Below are 19,020 nucleotides of genomic sequence, written 5' to 3' on the forward strand. Positions count from 1 at the left end.
ATCATTTCTGAAAGGAAGAAAAATATTTGTGATTGTAATAGACTCTCATATGGTAACAGCTGAAGGACTAACTCCTGCGGTGGTGATCCTTCTTCTACTTTAATCAACCTGAAGGAAATGATGAGAGAGGAAGTGATTACAGAAACACCCCGTCTCTATACCTCCAGGATCTCTGTCCTGAGTAGATAAGCCCCTCCTGTTGCTAATTTCCAGCAGAAAAGCAGGAAATGTGACAGTGTAGTTTTCCGCTTCCATAAACAAGCTGACTGTCAGAGTTAGCTGCCAGCCCTGCGAGCGTCTGGGCTGAGTCTCCTTTTGAGGGAGTCGGACGTTACTGACAGGAAAAGTGAGCAAAGGAGAAGAGGGAGAAAGTAGGGGGAACAGGAAAAGAGACGGGACAGAAAGACAGGAAAATCCATCAAAAAAAGAACAGGAAAGAATTGACAGGAGAGAAGGGAGAAGACGAGAGGAACAGACAGACTGAACTGAGCTTCAGTCTCTCTTCCTCTCCTTTGACAAAGCAGATAAAGTCATGGCTGCGAACAACACAAATTTCCTTCTGGAAATGCTTCAGCCTGCCGACGTTGGTGAGTTTTCTGAGTTTTCTTTCTCTTTTAGCTGGTGTGTTTCATGTGGTTGCTCTGATTGGTGCCCTCAGGAATTCAAGCTTGAATCACCTCCTGGAATAGATGTAATATGCGGGCCTGGTGCCTTTTTGAACCAAGCTTTATCATCCAAATTTGAATATTCAAAGAAACCTTTTCAGACTTCTAAGAATGCTCGATCTGTTTGGTGCTCATCTAAGGAGCGTGGAAAGAAAAGCGACTGGACTTCTTTAAGTTTCTTGAGGACGTTTCACCTTTCATCCAAGAATCTTCTTCAGTTCTAAAACCAAATGGTGGAGAGTCCCAGGTATTTAAGCCCTAGTGGGAGTTTTCCCTTAAGAGGGTACTTGACCCACTATTGATCAGGTGCCTCATCAAATGAACAGAGGTGTAGGTCATTATCTGAGTTTTAAGGTGAAACCTCACCCTATCATGTGACCTACTGAATTAATGTTAATGTCAATCCAGTCACTTTTCTTTCTAAGCTCCTTAGATTACCATAACCTGGATGACTGAGAACCTACACAGACATACTTGCTGCTGATGTTTTCTTTTTTTCAGTTTTCCCTAATGGCATTTCCAGATGACTTTTTACTAGCGTCTGCCCTCCATTTTCCAAAATTAGAGAAAAAAAAAACTTGTGGAAATGTGGTCTAGTAACAAAGCAGGTTCAAACTTTTTGAACATTTTATTGAGGGGAACCCGATTTGTTTTCCTGGCATAAGTCCAGTGGTATTTGTCTCATCTGCTACATTCTCTTCCTTCTCTCAAGCATGCTCAGTTGGCTTTATCCAAGGCAAAGTAGCACTGAGCAAGAATATGTCAACAGCTTTTCATTTTTTGTCTGTGTGTGCGTGTGTGGAAATGGTTTGTTTTCTCCAAGACGCTCAATCTGTTAAACACAGGCAGAGGAAAGCCTATTATTATTTTGTCAAGGGCCACCATATTTCAAGACACGTCTGGCAATTCTCAGTTTCTTCCTAGCACACATTAAATTCCTTGCATTCACAGTGGATTATTTAAAAAAAAAAGACCATAAAGGATATTTAGATGCACTGCATGTGCATAAGAGCAGTGAGGATGTATAACTTCACCAAAGCTGAAAAACCCTCCAACCTGTGCATTAATTGGCTGTGTGGATCCAGAAGGATATTTAGATCCAAATTAATTTCTGATGTTGTATTGAGAGCATCAAAAAATGTATCTAAATGTATCTTTTTGTCAATTTTATATGCATTTGTAGAAATATTAACTGGTTGTTCCACACTTGCCACACAGAACTACAAGCAAGTATTTGTGATACCTGGTAATCAGTCTTTCACATCACTGTGGTGGAATTTTGGCAAACTCTTCTTTGCAGAATTGTTTTAATTCAGCCACAGTGGAGGATTTTCCAGCATCAATGGCCTTTATAAGGTCATGTCAAAAAAGACTCAATGGGATTTAAGTCAAGACTTTGACCAGGCCACTCCAAAGCCTACATTTTTGTTTTTGTCTATTTAGAGGTGGGCCTGCTGATGTGTTTTAGATCACTGTTCTGCTGCATAGCCCAAGTGTACTTGAGCTTTAGGGCATGAACTGATGGCCAGACATTCTCCTTTAGAATTTTATTTTACTGTTGGTGTGGTGATCTTTTTATGAAATGATGTGCTAGTTGTATGCCAGATGTAAAGGTACTCAAGCCTTCAAGAAATCTTGGGGATCACCAAGATGTTTTTTGGCAGTGCAAGACAAGCCTTTGTGTTCTTTTTGGTCAGCAGTGGTTTTCTCCTTGGAACTCTCTCTTGGATGCCATTTTTGCCAAGTCATGAATTCTAAGTGTAACTGAGACATGTGAATCCTGCAGCTCTTTAGATTTTGTCCTGGTTATTTTCTGACCTCCTTCCATAAGTTATGTATGTGCGCTTGGACTAATTTCGGTAGGCCGGACACTCATAGGAAGGTTCACCGCTGTTCCAAGTTTAGATTCCCAGGCTTAAAGCTTTAGAAATGGCTTTATAACCCTTTCCAGACTGATAGATATCAATGACTTTGATTCTCAGCTGTTTCTTTAGATCTTGGCACGATGTGCTGTCTTCTGAAATCTTTTAGCCTGCTTCACTTTGTCAGGCAGGTTCTATTTAAGTAATTCTTTGATTCAACGGGTCTGGCAGTAATCAAACCTAAGAGTGGCTTGTGAAACTGAAGTGAACTTCTGAAAAAATTTGGCTAATCACAGTTCATTCATGATTTCACACAGGGAATCATGAATTAACTGATTAATAACAAAATGATGGTTTAATAAATTAAACCATAATTTAAAACTGCATTTTATACTTACTCAGGTTATCTTTGTCTAATATTACAATTTCATTTAATGATCTAAAGCATATAAACAAAGAAGAAAGCAGGAAAGGGAGCAAACACTTTTTCACAGACTTGTAATGGGAATATTTGTGATATAAAAAAGATACCACAGCACGGATCATTTTATAAAGATCCTTTTTTTAAATGGTATGCTTCTCTCTTCACAGACCACCTGATTATAGCTTTCTGTGCTTCTGTGGCAGTGGGCCTTCTCTTGGGCGCCCTAGTTTATGTGATGCTTACTTGGTTTTCCCGACACAAAGCAGGCTCTGCCAGCATCACCCGCCGCCCGCATCGCCGCTCGCACACTTCTTCCCGCCATCGTCCAGGCTTTAACCGCAGCAGCAGCTATGACCGGCGAAGCAACAACAGCTTAGTGACAGCTGCTTTCACCTTTCACCGCCAGACTTCCTCTCCAGATCACTTTGACGCAATGGCGCATAAATCCAGCTTCAGGGGCTCCACCTTCCACCCGCTCCTCCAGTGCAGCCAAATTGCAAGAGAGGCAGAGGAGGGGAGCCAAACCACACTGCCACGTACACCACCTCTGACTACATCAACTGGATCAGCTCAAAGCGTAGCCCAGCCAGCTGCCACCCCACCAAGACCAGAGTCATTTTGGGGGAACAGTGTCAGAGGTCTTCATGCTACGCAGACCCCACCTCCAGCTTATGAGAGCATAATCAGAGCTTATCAGGAAACCCGAACCTAAGAGGAGTGAAAGCAGCACTGGCTGATACTAATTGGGAGTGAACGGATTTCCAAACTGGACTAAATCTATAATGATTTTTATGATCAGGTGGAGCTGGAGTGGAGAAAACAAAGAGGCCAAGCTCAGCTAAGTGCCCTGCTTAACACAATAACTTCCTGAAATTACATAATTTTTAGCAAATCTGCTATATATTTATAAACATATTTGCCTTTCCTCATTAGATACTTTTATACAAAAAAACAAATTGTAAAAAGTCATTTGAATGGTGTTGCATCCTGTCAATGGTGATTATTTATAATGTAAGGCAAGACATATGCTTTCTCCGTGCAGGTCGTATAATAACTATGCAAGAAAAGATGTAATGATTGTACACGTGAAGCTTAAAAGATAAATAAAAAGTGTGTGTAAGCCTGTAGTTAATAAAGTGCATTAGACTATTTGATGTTTTATCAAATTCATGATGAAAACTTGGTTAAATGGACCTGATGTTTTTTATTTTCTGAATCACATATTCAAGATGATTTTGTTTATGTGTTTGCATGAACAGCACTTGCGAATGTGACATGTGAGAAAATGTGGGCATTAGGTATAAGAATTTTTGTTCTGTATGTTTTGAATGTATTTTACTGGACTCTGCTCTTAAGTTAATGCAATAAAGCAAGACTCAAAAAGGCTTTTCAGTGCAGACATTTTGGTCTGCAACAGGTCTGGAGGGACTCGGCAGGACAACCATTTCTTCACATAAGCTGACACAAAATATATAAAAAAAAGTGAATAATTCTTCCAATAAGGCCTCTACAGGTATAAAGAAAGGATACTGAGCAATCTCAAAATGTAATGGGTTCTGTCCTTTACCACTCCACCTATAGCTACTTTCAGCTGCTCCCTTGGTACAAGCACAAATGGGCTTTTAATCTCCAGCTAAAACTGAACCAGTGACCTTTTGCATGGCAAGAAAATGTCTGAACCATTGTACTATGAACTGCTACTATGTTGATTTTCATGAAACCTCTCCAGCACACTTCATAAAAGTCAAGGTAGTCACCTTACAATGCAGTTCAACCTAGCACTCACTCAAATATGAGCTACCAACAGTTCAAGACTATAGTGTTGTTCCACAGTAATGCACTCTAGAGCAAAAAAAAGCCAGAATACAATAATAGTAATAGCTGTGTTAGACTGCTATATTTACAGTGCAGCTGTGCTGTCATTTTTATTACTGTCCTAACTGTTGTTTCCTGAAGAAGGAACTTGTGTACAACAGTAAAGTTTGAAAGGTGAAGGACACAATCCCTACAGAGCTCTTAAACTTTACAGGACCAAACGATGAGCAGCACTCGTAATGGCAAAACACATAATCGCTAAGGTATTTACAGCTGACTAAAACCAGACAGAAAAATAATAATAAAAGCTAACCTAAAACTTAAAATTTTTAAACAATGCAAACTAAAAACTAAACTGAAACAAACAAACCTACTATGGAAACTAAATTAATTAGTTTACCACATTTAATACACACAAAAAAGAACTATACAACCAAATCTAAAAACATGACTCCAAAATGCTAAACTCTTAGCACAATTTTACTGGTCTCACTCAAATATCATTATAAATCCAAGTTTTGCACATTTCTGACACACAAATCCATTATTCAACACGCTTTTTTCACCTACAAAACACTGGCCTTCAAAAGGCAACACAATCATTACCAGTTACTCTCACTCGTCATGCACCTCCTCAAACTCAACTAGAAGAACAATTCAGTCATGTGTCAGAGTATAAAAGAGGCCTCAAGTGTAGAAGAGGAAGACTAGCAGGCAGCGGAGGCCATCGTGGACGAGGAGGAAGAGGAAGGCTCAGCCATGCCAATATTTCCAGTGAAATGTGTGCAGCTGCTCAGTGGGACATTTTGTATTATAGTAACCAATAAATACTTCTTTTGTTACCTTTTTGTATCTCTGCACTGATGTTCTTGGCAATGTTTCTCACTGTACTAACATTACATGGTAGAATTACTGAGTTTTGCCATATACTACATGAAACAGGTAACACTGGTGTTGAGATATATGTAGAACTGCAAATGCTATATTTGGACAAAACTCCCTACACTTCACCAGAACGAGAAAAAATAAACTTACTCTTACACATTTGCATGGATTTAAATATGTAGCTTCATGGCCAAAAAATACACAAATAATTTTTATAGTAGTTTCCTGAATTTCTGAATTTGGTCTTTGATGTTCTGTAGGAATGTAAAGGTATGTGCGTGTTGTTTTGGTTAAAGAAATCAGTTTTGAGAAGAAAGAACAATGTTTTGAGTTGTGTTTAAGTTTTTAAAAGTTTTATGATATGTTAAAAATGCAAATAAAATGTAAAAAACATGTAATAACAAATATGTTACTGCATGTAAAAAATACACTTCTGTTTAGATAGATATATTTTGCTCTTTTTGTCAGACCTTCCCACAGATGTCCTCCTATATATATTTTTTTGTCTTGTACTTATGGAAAAGAGTTGTAGAAAAGACATTACTGGTTTTAGTTCTAATAACATTTTGTCACATTTTCACTTTAAATAAATCTGGTACATATTTGACTGAGAAAGAGAAAGAAGGTCAAACTCATTTTACACTGTGAGCCAGATACAGCACACTTTGATCTTAAGTGGGCCAGACCAATGAAACTCTTCTTTCTGTCCGTTCATAATGGGTTATTCGATTATTGAATATTATCTTAATATTTGATAAAGAAGCACAATTTCAACAGAACATCTCAGTTTTTTTCTACATAATAAAGATTCATCCACTGCTGTAGTGAATGAAAGAAATCTATATGTATGAGAATTAAATTGTAAGAAATAAACATGTAAAATTACAGAAAAGGTTCTGGTAGCTATATCTTTGTCAATCCTGTGATTACAAAACACAAAGTTTTTGTTTATTCACAGAAAACGTCCTTTATTTGTATCCATTGTTAAAAAAAAACCAAAACATTAATTTCTGTAGTGAAGAAAAGGAACTTTTCTGATATATATTTTTTTTTTATCTGTTACCTAATTACTTAGGTGTGGCCACATAGGAGGTATTTAGCAGTAAAGATAAATCTGTGATACAAAATTATATTAAAAGTCAAACTTTTATGACTCTCTTCGCATTTCCTAAAGCTGTCCAGTGAGGCCTGATTAGAGTCTTCATCAGCTTATTTCTGGCCCCTGTGCCTTATATTTGACACCCCTCCTCTAACCCATCTATTCTTATCAGTTTGCTGATATTGCCAAATTTCACATCCATAAATTGCAGTTCTCCAATAAGAAGCCACACTTCCCTATTTTCATGAATGGAAATTAAACTTTATGTGACCACAATTTACCCTTCCCGCAACAAGAAGGCTATAAACATTTTTGATTTTATAATATCGCATTGTAACAGTATTACCGTCTTTATTTGATGACTCTCTTACTCTCGCCCCTCCTCTTTTCCCCCGTGACATATTTACTTTTTACACTGTCGTTTTTGCGTAATCTTGCAGTTCACACACCGAACCTCTAAAGCGGTCAATAAAAAAAAAACTGTTGCAGTGGATGACGTATTATTTGTGGGACAAATTTATGTTGTGTTTATTTACACCGGCTGCAGTCTTGGAGGACGTTATCGTAGTTCTTTTAAAACGTGTCCATCGATAAATACGGTAAACTCGCTTATCAGAAATGGACATTAATCCACTACATGTCCACCGGGTTACTCCATTAGCCGTTTGGGTGCCTTGCACAGAGCTAGAACAGTCATAGCCAAATGCTAACTAATCTCCACCAAGTTAGTGGCAGCTAAGGCTTCATTTAGCTTCACCCGGATTACGTTTGGGTGTTCATGCCAGCTTTGGCTTTATGGCGGAGACTTACCGGTGTTTATGTTATTTACTCAAGTAATTTTAGCCCAGCTGTCAGTCACACCCACCTGTGTGGCTAGCTAACGTTTAGCTAATGGTCTTTGATTATATTAATGCTTTAGATTAGTTCACCATTAGCACTGTCACGAGTTAAATGTTAGCACTGCTAAGTGTTTAAACTGACATGATAACATTAAATGTAATTATCGGGTCGTTTTTGCGTTGACATACCATTATGTGCCTTATCAGACACTGTCCTCACATCTGTGGCTTTGTCAGATAGGTTGGACAGCAGTCTGGTTAACACACGCACATCTGGGAGGGCACACAGGGGAAGGATGTCCGCAGCCGCTCTGCGCTGGATCCGTTGTCGGAGGCTGAGCACAGCTGGGCCGCCTAGTGTGAAGAAAGTGCTTCAGTGGAAAGATTTAAGTAAGTTATTAGACAAATCAGCAATCTTGTACAATAAATTTCAATAAACACGTTGAAAATAAAGATCTTCCTCTTCGCTGACATTTAGGGAAAGTTGCTAAAGTAACTGGCGCAGTTGTCTTGGGGTAAGTTACATTATTAAAAGAATGATTTATGCAGCGTGTGAGAGAAGAATGATCTCTGTCCCATAGCTTATTAAACATGCTCCTTTCTGCAGGGGCTGTCTTTTTATTACTTATGAGGTGATAGCCTTGGATAAGGCTGTGACCATTGACACTAGTGCAATTCTTCAGGAGAAGAACAAGTCGTACATCTATCTGAGGGCCACTCCTTCAGATGAAAAAGACAACCTAACTGGAGGTAATTAATGCTATCCTAAACAACCTCATGGGTAACATGACACATTATATATTTTTTGTTGCTGGACTCAGTCACAACTTTTCACCAAACCCTGGCTGGTGTTTGTAGGACAATCCCAGAATAAACAGTACATTTATAAATGCATCACGGAGTCTCATATTTGATGTTTTTGCCTGTTGTACGACTATGTTTGTAGTCCTACATTTTCTCACTGCATCAAAATATTCACATTCTGTTTCTACATACCTCCATCTAGTGTCGGACGTATTTTGGGACGAATTACACGTTTTATTGTGAAAATACACAAGGTCAGATGTAGCATCTCCCATTTGGCATTGCAGTATTTCTTCTTGTACTAAATCTGTCATTTTAACCTCTTTTGCTGTATAAATTATGTATATATTTCCACTAGCCTATAAATGTAGTAAGACCTGTTTAGATTTTTAATTTAAATTTACTGGGTTTTGGACATGTTCCTTCTTCCCTACTGTGGGAGGGCATTATCTGACAAATATGCTGAGTGGCCCCATTTTGTTCTTGTATGAGAAAGTGTTGTTGAGTTTTTTATGTTCAGTGGGGCAGTGACATCTGCCTTCATTCTTCCTGTCTTCCCTTTCCTGCCAGGACTTTGGGCCATTTGGTGTTGGGTGATTTTACTTCCTCTACCTTTTTAGTGGAAGCTTTCACAATCAACTTATAAACTCAAATATAAGCGGCTTGACTATGCCGAAACATATGATCATGATCATTTTAAGCAGTAATCACTCATAATGCGCTACTTCACTTTTAACTTAAAATAAATACATGTGAACTTAACACACAACAGTATAGCAGGGAATGTGTTTAGGCTTTCGGGGAGGTGCAAATGCTATAAGGATGAGATGGATTTATAGTGAAAGATAAAAAACAGAATCTTTATTATATAAATGGAAATATAAATTAATCTGACTCAAATTTGATTAATTAGCCACCTCTATAGGGAAGCATTTCTAAATGGTTTCTGTTGTCTTTATAATGTTATAGAAATGCAGTTCTAAATTTTGTCAAGAGAGTAGTGGCTAGTTGTTTTTTTCTGCATCTCTTCCAGGACTTACACACAAAGCAAGGAGGGAACTTCATAAAGCAGCAAGACGGTTTGTGGAAATATCCTCGAGGCTTTTACTGCAATCACTCGATGGTAAGAAACTAACAAACACCAATTCACCAATAACATAGACAGATACACGATAATGCCCCTAATATTTCTTGAACTGAAAAGTATTATTGCCAATAGCAGGGCAAGTGTTTATGCTCAGAAAACTGTAGTCATTTAGTCAATTTTATGTGACGTATGTGCACAGAGACCAAAGGAAACACCTGCCTTTGCACATGCACATCCTGTTTTGAATGCCACATAGCTTTTACAGTGGTGTGGATCTTGTAAAAGTGAGTGGAATAAACAGGTCTGAGATTTTTTGTTTTGTTTTTAGCCACCTGTAGTTTTAAATCCGCAGACAAAAAGTTACATTCACTTTTGTTTACTTTAACCTTTTACAAATTAATAGCTGCCAAATTGATGACACAAGTTTCACTCCTGCAAGGTTTGTACTGTAGCTCATTAGCTCTTGTAGTAATCTAAAAGGTGGTGCAGTAGACACTAGTAGTTAACCTTTTAGTTGTAGTTAGAATTGCTAAAAGGTCCAGTTAGAGGAATTAGTAGAACACGTCTCCATTTTTATTTTGTAAATGTTCAGACGGTCAGTTTGTTCCGTAATTTTGTGTCTTAGAGCACTTCAGTCATGTGGATGCTGACCCACATGAGGTGGCATTGTGGGTCCTGCTGAAGAAGACACAGTCAGCTAACAAAGCCATCAGACTAGAGGCTGTTCAGGAGCTTGCAGACAATCACCACTGGCATGGTAAAGGACCCTAAAAGTTTCCTGTCACGTTAATTTGATACACAACAGAGACCTGCTCTGGTTTTAGATCACACCTGTTTTGAATAATCCAGATTACCAGTACCAGACGGCAGCCCAGGTTATAGACCATCGGACAGCAGTGGGCTTGGCCCGGATGCCTCAGGTAGACCTGAGGTTTTTCCGTCACCCACCTGCACTGCCTGATTTGGAGGAGGTACTCAAATCTACTTTTTAGGATAGTTACCATTTGAATGCCTACCTCACAGATGTGCTGTGATCTTCTCAGGGTTTGTCAGCGGAGGATGGACTGAGGCAGCTTTTGGCATCTCTGCCTCAAACTGAGGTGGACAAATGTGTTCGGTACTTTACCTCACTGGCCCTGAGAGAGAGCACTCAGTCCTTGGCAGCACAAAGGGTAACAATCACAGATGTACACATACATGTACAGTCATTAGGAAGGCCAGGTCTAAAACTAAAACAGTCACTGGGATGTGATAAAAAAAAAAAAAACAAAGAAAAAAAGAAGAAGCTAGTTTCTATATCCTGTCATTAACACGTGCGCTTCATTGTTCCAGGGTGGTCTGTGGAGTTTTGGTGGCAATGGGCTGCCTTATGCCCAGAGCCTTACCTCTGTTCCTTCTGAGAAGGTGGAGTCCTTCTGTCTGCAGGCACTGGTACAGCACTCAAAGGTAATCATCATCATTGTGCATCCAAAGGTGATTTAGTCTGGAGTCGGTGGCTTGATTATTTACTTACTACTCATTGCGGTCATTGTAGCAGTGTATTAAGGTCAATTCTATGCGCCTGCTGTCTGGATGTTGCCTTGTGGTTAATACTTTGTGATCTGCAGGTAAGGAGCCACTGTGACCACATAGTTGCCAACGGAGGTCTACAGCTTCTCCAGAGGGTTTATCAGCTCAGAACAGACTCTATGAAGATTCAGAGGAACATTGTTCGCATCATCGGAAACCTGGCTCTCAATGAAGGTGCCCATCAGGCCATAGCCCAGTCCGGTAAGTCTGTAACTAATCTGAATAAACTGGAGACAGTTCTGATTATGTGTAATCCTGACTGGGTGCGCTAAAGATGTTATGAAAGTAAGGTCTAAAATATATGTTGTGCTTGTTTCAATTAGAGATTAGATTTTCACCATCACAAAAAAATGTGTTTACTTTTATAGTTATCCACCCCAACTTATAAATTTTATCGTACTCCTCACACTTTCCTGTTTTTTCCCCCTACTTTACCCATAAAACACTTGCAGGCTGGGTGTCTGTCCTGGCTGAGATGATGCAGTGCCCTCACATCATGCAGGCGTCTCACGCAGCTCGCGCTCTTGCAAACCTGGACAGGGAGACAGTAAAAGAGAAATACCCAGATGGCGTCTATATCCTGCACCCACAAACACGTAGCAAGTAGGAAAACAAATTCAGTTATTACATAATGCATTAACGTCATATTATTTTATTGTTATAACCCAACCGTCATCTTTGACAATGTTTTCAATTTCCAGTCAGCCAATCAAAGCAGACGTGCTGTTCATCCACGGGATTCTAGGGGCAGCTTTTAAGACGTGGAGGCAGAAGGACCGCAATACATTAGAGGAAGAGGAGGCAGCCAAACGCGAAGATGACTATACAGAGTGCTGGCCAAAGGTAACAAAGGCACCTAATTCCTCTCATTACATTAATGGATTGTTTCAGTGTTTTCCAGTGTTTCTGAGGTCTCACACAGCTTAAGATTTATCTCAGTGTTCTTCCGTGTTGTTTTATCACTGTTTATTGTCAGTCATGGTTGGCTGCTGACTGTCCAAATCTGAGAGTGCTGTCGGTGGAGTATGACAGTCATCTAAGTGACTGGATGGCCCAGTGTCCTGCTGAGAATCAGAGGTAAAAAAAAACCCAACTATAAGTCTGTAGTTTCTTTATAGGTCTACATGTGATTAAGGTGCTTATTCTTGGTAAAATAGAATATTTTTGCAAAGTCGGGTACCCTTGGATTAATTACTCCAACAGATTAAAAAGGGTTGACTATCTGTCTCTCCAGGAAGTCTCTAGCCTACAGAAGTCAGGAGCTGCTAAAGAAGTTAAAGCTGGCGGGAGTTGGAGAAAGGCCTGTGGTCTGGGTAGCCCACAGTATGGGAGGTATTTCTCCCACATCTTTCCTTCCACAAGCATGTCGGACTTTTATGCAGATCCCTTGAATCCAATTTGAAAAAAAAAAAAAATTACTAATCTATCCTCTTGCATTTGGTTTCTCTTGCAGGACTGCTTGTAAAGAAAATGCTGCTGGATGCCTTACAGGACCCAGACATGCATGGGTTATTACAGAACACCAAAGGGATTATGTTTTATAGTGTTCCTCACTACGGCACCTTCATGGCAGAGTACTCTGTCAATGTTAGATATCTTCTCTTCCCCTCCATAGAAGTCAGAGAACTCTGTAAAGGTCAGTGAATATGATGAATTCTGCAGTCTATGGAACTTTTTCAGCATCTAATGTGAATTGATGTATGTGTTTAAGATTCACCAGCTCTGCGCAGCCTGAATGACAACTTCCTGAACCTGGCCAAAGAAAAGGATTTCAAGGTGCTGAGCTTTGCAGAGACTGTACCAACGAACATTGGACCCATGATCAAGATACTTGTGGTACCAACGCAGTCAGCAAGTATGTAACTCCAAATACTGTAATGTCTGAAATGTACAGCTTAAATATTAAAAAAACAACAACACATAGTTGAAGCAGTGTCTTACTTCTCATCGTGTTGTGGTTTCAGATCTCGGGATTGGTGAGCTCATTGAAGTGGACGTAGATCACCTAAACATCTGCAAACCAGAGAGGAAGGACTCGTTTCTATACAAACGCAGCCTCCAGTTCATCCTGGACGCTCTGCAGAGCTACATCGCCCACTGACAGAAATCTATGAAAACAATGACACTGAGACCACCTGCTGTATACTTGAAATGTATACCACACTCCAAACCAAACAGAGAAATAACTGCACATTCACATAAAGCACCACAAATGCGATTGCAGTATAGCTAATTTGTGGAAACCTGTCAGTTGTGATAACGATAGCAGGGTGCGTTTTTTGTTGTTGGGTTTTTTTAAGTCATCCACTGAGATCGGTCTCTTAATGCTACATCAGCTAAGTTATAAAGAAAATAACTCTTATGTTTACAAGTAAATTAAGCACATTGAAATTTTATCTAGATTTCCTTTTATTTTAGATTTATTACCAGCTAATCATGGGATACACAATGCTCATTATCTACTGTATTTACTTAAAAATGCACTGACATTTTGTTGCTACTCATGCAACTCGACTTTTGACCAGAGCAAAGGTTTAAGACTTTATTTTTATATGTATTTGTTTTACTCTAACTATAGTGTGATTATCATCTTATGTGCCAAAACATACTCTTTCCCAAGCCTTACCTCAAGTGGACCTGAGTTAATACATTTAGTTCAGATTGCACATGCAGTTGTATGGGACCGATCAAGCAAATTAATTTTAATACATGTGTTTGCAGCCCCCACTGCCACTAGCAGTCCTAAATGCTGGCAATGAAATGAATAAATGTGTAACGTTTGAGGGTTTATGAGTCATCTATGCATTTCTATATACAAAGTACAAAATACAACAAAGTACTTGAAACATTCCTCTGGGATTTTGGCCCATATTGACATGATACCATCACACAGGTGCTGCAGATTTGTCAGCTGCATATCCATGATAGGAATATACCACATCCCAAAGGTGCTCAAGAGGATTGACATCTGGTCACTGGAGGTCATTTGAGTTCAGTGAACTCATTGCCACCTACAAGAAACCAGTATGACATGATATGAGCTTTGTGACATGATGTCTTATCCTGCTGGAAGTGGCCATCACAAGATGGGTACACTGTTATCATAAAAGGATGGACATGGTCCAGAACAATAAATGGGTTGAACTAAGGGGCCTAAATTGTGCCAAGAAAACATTTCCTACACCATTAAACCAGCCTCGGAAACCTTAGTTTCCTATTCTTACCTTATTCTTCTGCTGCTGTAGCCCATCTGCTTCAAGGTTCAAAGTTTTGTTCAGTCATAGATGCTCTTCTGCATACATTGAATATAAAAAAGTGATTATCTGAGTTACTGTTGTCTTCCTGTCAGCTCAAAACAGTCTGACCATTCTCCTCTGAGGCATTTTTACCCAGAGAACTCCTGCTCACTGGATATTTTCTCTCTTTTTGGATCAGTCTCTATAAATCCTAGATATGGTTGTAGCTCAAGTGACCAGCAATTTCTGAAGTACTCGACAATCAGCCCACATTCAAAGTCACCTAAATCATCTTTCTTCTCCATTCTGATGCTCAGTTTAAACTTCAGTAGGTCATCTTGGTTGTCATGTCTACACGCTTAAGTGCACTAAAATACTTCCATGTGACTGGCTGATTGGATATTTGCCTTAAGGAGCAGCAGAGCAGTTGTACCTTATAAGTGGTTCTGAGTGTTTGTGTAAATATATATATGGTATCAAGTTGTCATAGTTTTCCTGTTAGTGACAGAAGGAGGGAAATGGCACAGTACTGTATTTTATACTGGATCTTAACTTACATTTTTGCATCAATGTCATGATGCAGTTTTTGTAATGCATTTTATGCACTTGGGTACGAATGTTGCATTATTTTCTTCATAAGGACGCCTACATCGGCTTTCCTCCTGAGGGTGGCGTGGATCAAACTGCTGTCAAGCCTCTGTCCGGGATTCCTGCCAGCAGAGCTGTTCTGATTAGCTGAATCAGGGTACGGAGGCGGGTCTCCACTGGGTATAGAATAGCGAGGTGCAGTGAGTCTGTTGAGGGTAGCAGAGGTGTAGGGCAGCTGCAGCTTCTTGTCAGCTGAGGAGGAGGATGAAGACGAGGTTACCCTGAGAGTGGCGGAGCTGCCAGGTCCTTGGAGCGTGTAGACATTCTGATTGCAGACCAGGCGTGTTCGAGGACGACATACTTCTTCCACATTCCCACTGCTGTCAAATGTCGTTATCCTCTCATAGCCCAGCGGTGTTGGATACTGAGCTTGTTGCTGGCCTGAAGGATGAAGTGGAAACTCACCCTTCTTCATGCAAAGGTCTCCAGCGGGAGGAGTTCCACTGGCGCCCCCTCCTAATCCAGACGCAGCACTGGAAGATGCAGCGGAAGCTGATGCCGAGGCAGCAGCAGCAGCAGCCACAGCAGCAGCCACTGTCCCAGGGTAGGGGGGTGGGGGGTTCATCTTGCTTAGCTCTAGAGGGGCACTGAACACCACCGTGTCACCCTCAGCCAGCTGTGGAGGTGACCGAGTAGTTTTGATCTTCAGTAAGTGTTCGTGCTCGCCCCCTACTGCTCTCTCAACCACTAAATCAGCAGACTGATGAGGAATCTGGATATGCAAAGCCCCTGGTTGTAGCTGGTGCAGAGGTGCACCCGAAGGCTGTCCTGAAGACATCGAGGAAACGGGGATTTGAATTTGAAGCTGCTGAAGCTGATGGTGCTGCTGTTGTTGCTGCTGCTGCTGCTGTGCTTGCAGCTGATGGTGCATTTGCTGCTGTTGCTGCAGTTGCTGCTGAAGTTGTTGCTGTTGCTGTAGATGTATGTGCTGCTGGAGCTGCTGCTGCTGTATGTGTTGGAGCTGCTGCTGAATGTGCTGCTGCTGTTGTTGTAAGTGTTGGTGCTGGAGCATCTGCTGCTGCTGCTGTTGGAGTTGCTGTTGATGGTGCTGAATTTGTTGTTGGTGGTGTTGAAGTGACTGTTGTTGTTGCTGTTGTTGATGTTGACTTGGGTGTTGTTGCTGTTGTTGTTGTTGTGAAGGGTGATGAGAAGGTGGCGGTCCAACCACTAGGCGACCTACTTCCAGTCCCCCAAATATGACCTGACCAGGACTCGAGTACCTGGTCGGTACTGTGTACTGGGCTGTCAAGATGGTGTCCTGGCTTTGGTCTGACCCACCAGCAGCCCCTCCAGTAGAGGTTGCCGTGGAATTGGTTAGGACATCCAACTGAACATTCTGATTGGCTAGGAGTGACTGGACCAGACCAATGCTTTGGGCAGGGGACATGGCCTGGGCTGGACTATGGATGGGGGCAATAGGGATGTTGACAGTGCAGGGTGGGTTGTCATCAGCACCGCCAGTAGGGCCTGAAACAGGCAGGTCATCTTCATCCTCGCTAAAAACATTGGGGCTGAAGACAGGGAGGTTGATGTAGTCCATGGAGATTTTCCGCACCTCTGGCAGGTAGATGGTCATCTGTCTGGGCTGCAGATGGAGGAGGCTTGTCTTGTAGATAACTAAGGAGTGAGACGCACAATAAAAATAAATAAATTAGGAAAAGAAAAGTGACAACAGACAAATTAGACTTAACTGGAATTAATGTTTAATTATCCAACACGTTGATTTGTTACCTGCACCGAGATTGGTGGGTAAAAAAGTAGCCAGCCCCACTATCTTGAACTTTGTTCCCCAAATATTGGATGTGACCTGAGCAAGGTAATTTTGCTGCAAGACAAAAAAAAACGATGCATTTTTCTATAAATATATTAGACACATTCCGAAATTTACAACAGTACATTTTATGTAAAAATCCATCGGTCGTGCTTCACAGCACACACAGGCAGCACGTGATCCCTCACCAGCTTCTCACTCAGCTACGATAACCTGATGTTTACCTGAGTGATGTCATCTAGAGGAAATTCCCTCCGTGTTAGACTGGGAGACCCAATCGAGGGTTTACGTATGGGTAACCGAGGTGACCTGGAGATCTCCTGCGTAGCACGGGAGAGTTTGGGAGATTTTCTGGGATCAATGTTGATCCTGTTGGTAAAGGGACAAACTAAGTCTCTACAGAGAAAGTGGCAAATAAAAAAAAAAAAGAAGAAGGTTTAGGCATGCAGAGAAACCAAAAAGCAAACAGCAAAGAAAAGGAGCATTCAAATAAATTTTAACAGTTAAAACAAAAAAACTCAGAAAAAATTAGTTTCAATGCCATAAAATCTTAAACAGAATTAATGTGGCTGTTTACATGTTTCTGAAATGTATTCACTGTCATATAAATGCTTCTTGTATCAGACTCTTCAGCATGCCAGTGATCACTTGATTCCCGCTTATTTAAAACTGAAAACCTGCAGAGAACTAATCTCCTCTTGTCTGCTTCACCTAAATCACTGAAAAGATCCAAGTGTCAAACAGAAGAGACAAAGGGGCTTGATGCAACATGCTCCTGTACACACAAAGCCGGGGTTTAGTTACCTGGGAAGTTTGGGGGACTTGCTACCCCTGGATATCTTTGGCGATTTCTTGCCAACCCAGTCATCACTCAGCTCAATGTCGCTGGAGTCTGAACAGTTACAGCTGTCAATCATGGCTGATATCAGACTGTTGCTGTATATCTCATCTGTGGAGACAAAATATGAAAATGACACTTAAGATGTTACTTTTGATGAAATGTTCAGATCAATACAACCAAAAACAACGTGTCATTTGTTCTCTCAGTTAAGTCACTGCTCAACTGTTAGTAATGTTGCTTTTTCAGATGGGCTGGATAAAGAATAATAAAATATGAATGCCTTTTGGTATTCTTTTTAGGTATGTTGAAACTGCAGGAAGCATTTTCAAATCTACTTGAGCAACCTGGAGGCAAGAATTGTCATAGCTTTGCCACAACATCACCATCAATATCATCCTATCAAAGCACTTTTCTACCATTTCTCAAACATTCATTTCTTCAGTCGTTCTCACTTTGTCTTCTCTTCCACAGTCACAAGGAGTCTGCAAAGCACAGCTGCTGCTCCAGTTTAGGTCAAACTAATTTATTTGATGAACATAAAAGTGTGAATGATCTGGAACCATTTCATGGCTGGCTTCATTTATCACTGCGTGGGGAGAGAGAGGGTTGATTTATGAGCAACCCAGGGGCCATAAGAGGCCCCATTAAGCAGCTTTTAATTAACATGGGTCCAGTCTGCCCTATGTGACTAAAACTTGCAAAGTAAGAACGTCTGGAAAACTACTGGACAATGTCAGAACTGTGTCGGGGTTCATCTTTTGCAGTTCTACTTGAATTTCAGAATCAAAGATACATTTTTAGTTCTTATCTCTACGATCTTACTGTATTCTTTATTTTAGAACCAACATAAAAATGTAGTTATTGCATTTAGAAGCTAACAAACATTTCAGGTCTTCTTTGGAAAATTATTCTTTTTAAGTTACAGGTATGAAAAAACTAATCCCACCTGTTTTGCCGTCTGTCTTAGGATCCATAATAACAAACTCAGGCCGAAGTTTGCTTATTCTTCGGCCCTTGAGGATAGGGACCAGACCTCCTAGATATTCCAGATACAGAGTATAGCAAGGCCCTCCCACTTCAGGGTTATCCTCCGTACGCTTCATGGTGCAGTGCAGGCGCTCGTTTCCAGCTGTCGGATAGCTCACAAAATCTCTCATGTTGTTTGGATCTGGGATGGGAGGCTAGAAATGTAAAGTACAGTTAAGTTTAAAAACTTTTATGCTAATTACAGCTCTTCCCAAACCACTATTAAATCTATTCACATGGTGTTTTATGGTTTTAATAGAAATAAACCCCTCCTGGCCTGTGTTACCTTGATGGTGGGAACAAAAGCGGCAGTGACATAAGAACAGAGCCGGGAAGGCATGGTGAGCTTGGCAACGTCTTTTTCCTCCTTTAACGCTGTGGCAATGCCCTGCTGGCACAGCAGCTGCAGTGTGGCGACGCGGTGCTCAACTCGCACGACGTAGAGCACA

At 40.6% G+C, this 19,020-nt stretch overlaps 3 protein-coding genes across 3 annotated transcripts in view; 2 read left to right on the forward strand and 1 right to left on the reverse strand.

The window, feature by feature from the left end:
• Positions 1 to 228: 228 nt before the first annotated feature.
• Positions 229 to 5,608, forward strand: myct1a (myc target 1a). Its single transcript, XM_040017778.1, has 2 exons — positions 229 to 587; positions 3,119 to 5,608. The coding sequence occupies exons 1-2, from the start codon at positions 533 to 535 to the stop codon at positions 3,661 to 3,663; spliced, it is 600 nt and encodes a 199-aa protein (XP_039873712.1). The 5' UTR covers positions 229 to 532; the 3' UTR covers positions 3,664 to 5,608.
• A 2,252-nt stretch (positions 5,609 to 7,860) lies between these two features.
• On the forward strand, positions 7,861 to 13,837 carry serac1 (serine active site containing 1). Its single transcript, XM_040017775.1, has 16 exons — positions 7,861 to 7,979; positions 8,068 to 8,104; positions 8,197 to 8,339; positions 9,427 to 9,516; positions 10,106 to 10,237; positions 10,330 to 10,451; positions 10,524 to 10,652; positions 10,813 to 10,926; positions 11,088 to 11,250; positions 11,502 to 11,652; positions 11,751 to 11,892; positions 12,026 to 12,126; positions 12,284 to 12,381; positions 12,503 to 12,685; positions 12,761 to 12,904; positions 13,014 to 13,837. Exons 1-16 carry the CDS (start codon positions 7,886 to 7,888, stop codon positions 13,148 to 13,150), a joined length of 1,980 nt encoding a protein of 659 aa, XP_039873709.1. The 5' UTR covers positions 7,861 to 7,885; the 3' UTR covers positions 13,151 to 13,837.
• Positions 13,838 to 14,883: 1,046 nt separating this feature from the next.
• The window catches only part of tulp4a (TUB like protein 4a), a 27,846-nt gene continuing 23,709 nt past the window's right edge, over positions 14,884 to 19,020 (reverse strand). Inside the window, exons 8-14 of the mRNA XM_040018542.1 lie at positions 18,858 to 19,019; positions 18,492 to 18,726; positions 17,509 to 17,653; positions 16,929 to 17,100; positions 16,665 to 16,758; positions 16,135 to 16,550; positions 14,884 to 15,792 (exon numbers count right to left, since the gene is read on the reverse strand). Coding sequence (XP_039874476.1) covers positions 14,884 to 15,792; positions 16,135 to 16,550; positions 16,665 to 16,758; positions 16,929 to 17,100; positions 17,509 to 17,653; positions 18,492 to 18,726; positions 18,858 to 19,019 — 2,133 coding nt within the window. The remainder of the gene's footprint in view (positions 15,793 to 16,134; positions 16,551 to 16,664; positions 16,759 to 16,928; positions 17,101 to 17,508; positions 17,654 to 18,491; positions 18,727 to 18,857; position 19,020) is intronic.

Source organism: Simochromis diagramma, unplaced genomic scaffold, assembly GCF_900408965.1.
Source record: "Simochromis diagramma unplaced genomic scaffold, fSimDia1.1 OVJJ01000802.1, whole genome shotgun sequence".
NCBI classification, from domain to species: Eukaryota; Metazoa; Chordata; class Actinopteri; order Cichliformes; family Cichlidae; genus Simochromis; species Simochromis diagramma.

What these genes read in the sequence shown, in the direction of transcription:
- myct1a (XM_040017778.1), top strand. Translation starts at nt 533, where the DNA reads ATGGCTGCGAACAACACAAATTTCCTTCTGGAAATGCTTCAGCCTGCC. An exon ending in GCTTCAGCCTGCCGACGTTG is followed by an intron (nt 588 to 3,118) that starts GTGAGTTTTCTG and finishes CTCTCTTCACAG; the next exon opens with ACCACCTGATTATAGCTTTC.
- serac1 (XM_040017775.1), top strand. Translation starts at nt 7,886, where the DNA reads ATGTCCGCAGCCGCTCTGCGCTGGATCCGTTGTCGGAGGCTGAGCACA. An exon ending in TTTACTGCAATCACTCGATG is followed by an intron (nt 9,517 to 10,105) that starts GTAAGAAACTAA and finishes TTTGTGTCTTAG; the next exon opens with AGCACTTCAGTCATGTGGAT. An exon ending in GGTAGCCCACAGTATGGGAG is followed by an intron (nt 12,382 to 12,502) that starts GTATTTCTCCCA and finishes TTTCTCTTGCAG; the next exon opens with GACTGCTTGTAAAGAAAATG.